Source organism: Arachis ipaensis, chromosome B04 (genome assembly GCF_000816755.2).
Source record: "Arachis ipaensis cultivar K30076 chromosome B04, Araip1.1, whole genome shotgun sequence".
Classification (NCBI taxonomy): Eukaryota; Viridiplantae; Streptophyta; class Magnoliopsida; order Fabales; family Fabaceae; genus Arachis; species Arachis ipaensis.
Window position 1 is genome coordinate 20,635,740 of NC_029788.2, and position 2,790 is coordinate 20,638,529.

Here is a 2,790-nt window from a genome sequence, read left to right on the forward strand (position 1 = left end):
GATTATATTATAAAAAATACTATATCCACATTAAAATTAACTACCAAGTCAGGTATCCTATATCTGTATATATCTGTATATTTTAATATATATTTTAAATTTTAACATGTAATGATTTTTTTTAGCAAAAGAAATTCAGCACAGTAAAGTGAAACTTATTGCAAGAAAACAAGAAGACAACATAAACACAAACTCATTATGAAATTTAATTATGAATATGAATACCTTTAGCACCAAATGGGAGAAAAGGTGTCAAATTTGATGTGTCAGCATGAACAAGCCCTGCAATGATCACAAACAAAATCACCAAAGTGTTGACAGCAGATGCAATCCAATTGATGTAGGAGGTTTTCCTAGTGCTGCTGATGGCGATGGCGGAGGCGGCGGCAAGAACCACAACAGCAATAGGATCAAGCAAGTTGTAACCGTCTTTGAGACCGGTCTTGATCCGCAGGGAGTTTTTTGGTTTATTCAAAAGGCTTGTGAAGTAAGAAGTCCAAGATCTGGAAACCGCTGCAGTTCCAACAATGCTTTCAAGAAGAATGTTGCCTGCAGCTATGAAGGCAGCAAAATCTCCCAACTCAATTCTCAGGTAAGCGAAAGAGCCGCCGGCTACCGGAACTTCAACGGCGAATTCGGTGTAACAGAAGACTGAAAGCATTGCTGAGATTCCAGAAACTGCATAGGATAAGATAATAGCTGGACCAACGGTATCATGAGCTTCTTCTCCGGTTAGAACGAAGATTCCAGCACCAACCACTGCTCCGAAACCGAACCAGATTAGGTCCCACCAACTGAGGCAACGCTTCATTTCATTCTCGCTTTGCTTTCTGAGTTGTGTAGTTTCGGTTTCATCATCTGATCTTGATGTTAGGCGGTTCTTGAATCTGAACCATGTTTGTGAGAGGGCAGAGGTGTAGTTCGTCCAGGTTTGGAAGGACTCTTCTGGCAAGAAATCTTGCTTGCTCCATCTCCAATAACTTCTTGTAGAAGCCATTGCAATTTGTAGAAATCTTCTATGTGCTGCTCATATTTGAATCCATGTATCTGAATACAAATGTATTTATCAAGGAACTGTTGAGAGTGAGTTTAGTTTAGTTTAGTTTTTTATTCGTTAGTGTACAGTGACAATTTTTTATACTTCATTTAAGAATATATTAAAAATAATCGGAAAATAACCATAAGAATGGCAGATAAAAAGAAATGAAAAGATTGTTATTAGTTTCGCAAACTCCTCTGCAACTACCTCTTATTGTCTATTTAATAGACGCTTGCCAGTATTGCATCATGCAAGAGTTGATGGTATCCCATAAAAAATCAATGGAAAAGTATAGCTAACTAACATTGGTAAATAATGTGAACAATAAATATATCGGATGTTCATTTTACTAGGTGTACGAATGGTTAGGTGTACGGATGATTATTCTAATATTAAGATTTAGGTGGATAATTTAGAGGTGTAGTGTGTTTTTATTTTATTGGTGGTTATTCATGTTGTTCAAAAAAGTCATTTCTTACCTAACATAACCCAAAATCAATATATATATTGTTAATTGTCAATTTGGTATTCAAAAAATTTACTCGTTGACAAAAAAGTCCCTAAAAGATGTTCTCGATAAACAGTCTATTAATTATTTGAAAATACGACAATAAAAAAATAAATATTATATTTTTTATAAGTAACAAAAAAAACTTTTATATTTAACAAACGACTTATTAAAAATAATCGAAAAATAAAAATAAGAATGACAAATAAAAAGAAAAAGTAAATACCCAAAATGGTTCTTGAAATTTAAATCTTTACCAAATTTAGTCTCCCACTTTCATAAATGACTAATTAAATCCCTAAAATTTCAAAACGTGCATCTCCGTTAGTCTCTTAAAGAAGTTCCGTTTAAACGTCGATAATGTGAAATGTGAAGTGTTAGGTGGGCATTCTAACTGTATGCTGATGTGTACGAAGGTTGAATGTGATTTAAATTAGTATCCAAAAATGCTTAATAATATTCAAATTAGTCCATCTTTCAGTATAAAACCCTAAACCATAAATTCTTGTCTTCTCTTCTTCACCTCTCTGTTGCTTTTCGGTTTATCTTGTTTTCTCGTCTGCGTGAGTGATGATGAGAGATGAGGAGAGAAGTCAAAGTATCTCAAGTAGAAAAATTTTGCAGGAAAACCTTATAGCAGCAATGGAATACGCAATAGGAGAGGTAAGAACGCCATTTTCTGTAACTGCGAACTTCCAACGGTGATGAAATACTCAACGACGGCAGAGAATTTTAGTAGACTATTTTATAGTTGTCCAAACTATGAGGTAAAGTTATGACTTTGAAGAAAATGTTAAGATGATTCCACTTTGAGGTTGGATTCACCTACGTTTATTACTTTACAGTATGGATGCCAATGTAATTTTTTTTGTTGGACTGATGGAAGTGAAGAATCAGTTTGTGCAACATTCATTTTGCAAGAAATTTTGCACGAGTTCAATTGGAAATAGCAAGTTTGGAGAGTGATGTTAAGACCTTGAAGATGATGATAATGGTGCTGATGGCTTTTGTAGTTGCTTTTGGTGTGTGTTTAGTTTTTAGCTTGTTGAGTTTTATAATCAATAAATGATAGTTATGTTATGAAATTTTAAATTTTTTAAGTGCTATGTAATATCTTGATGAAAATGCAATAAAATGAAATACTAATTTTGCATGAGTTCAACTCTTGAATACTACATTTGTTTTTCTAAAATTATGATCAATTAAATAAAAAGAGATACATCAAAACATACAAAAAAGCTAA

The 2,790-nt window shown here is 33.3% G+C and overlaps 1 protein-coding gene across 1 annotated transcript in view; it reads right to left on the reverse strand.

Moving 5' to 3' along the window:
* LOC107639100 (cationic amino acid transporter 5) overlaps positions 1 to 1,133 on the reverse strand; it is a 2,930-nt gene extending 1,797 nt beyond the window's left edge. Inside the window, exon 1 of the mRNA XM_016342518.2 lies at positions 226 to 1,133. Coding sequence (XP_016198004.1) covers positions 226 to 997 — 772 coding nt within the window. The 5' untranslated portion in view covers positions 998 to 1,133. The remainder of the gene's footprint in view (positions 1 to 225) is intronic.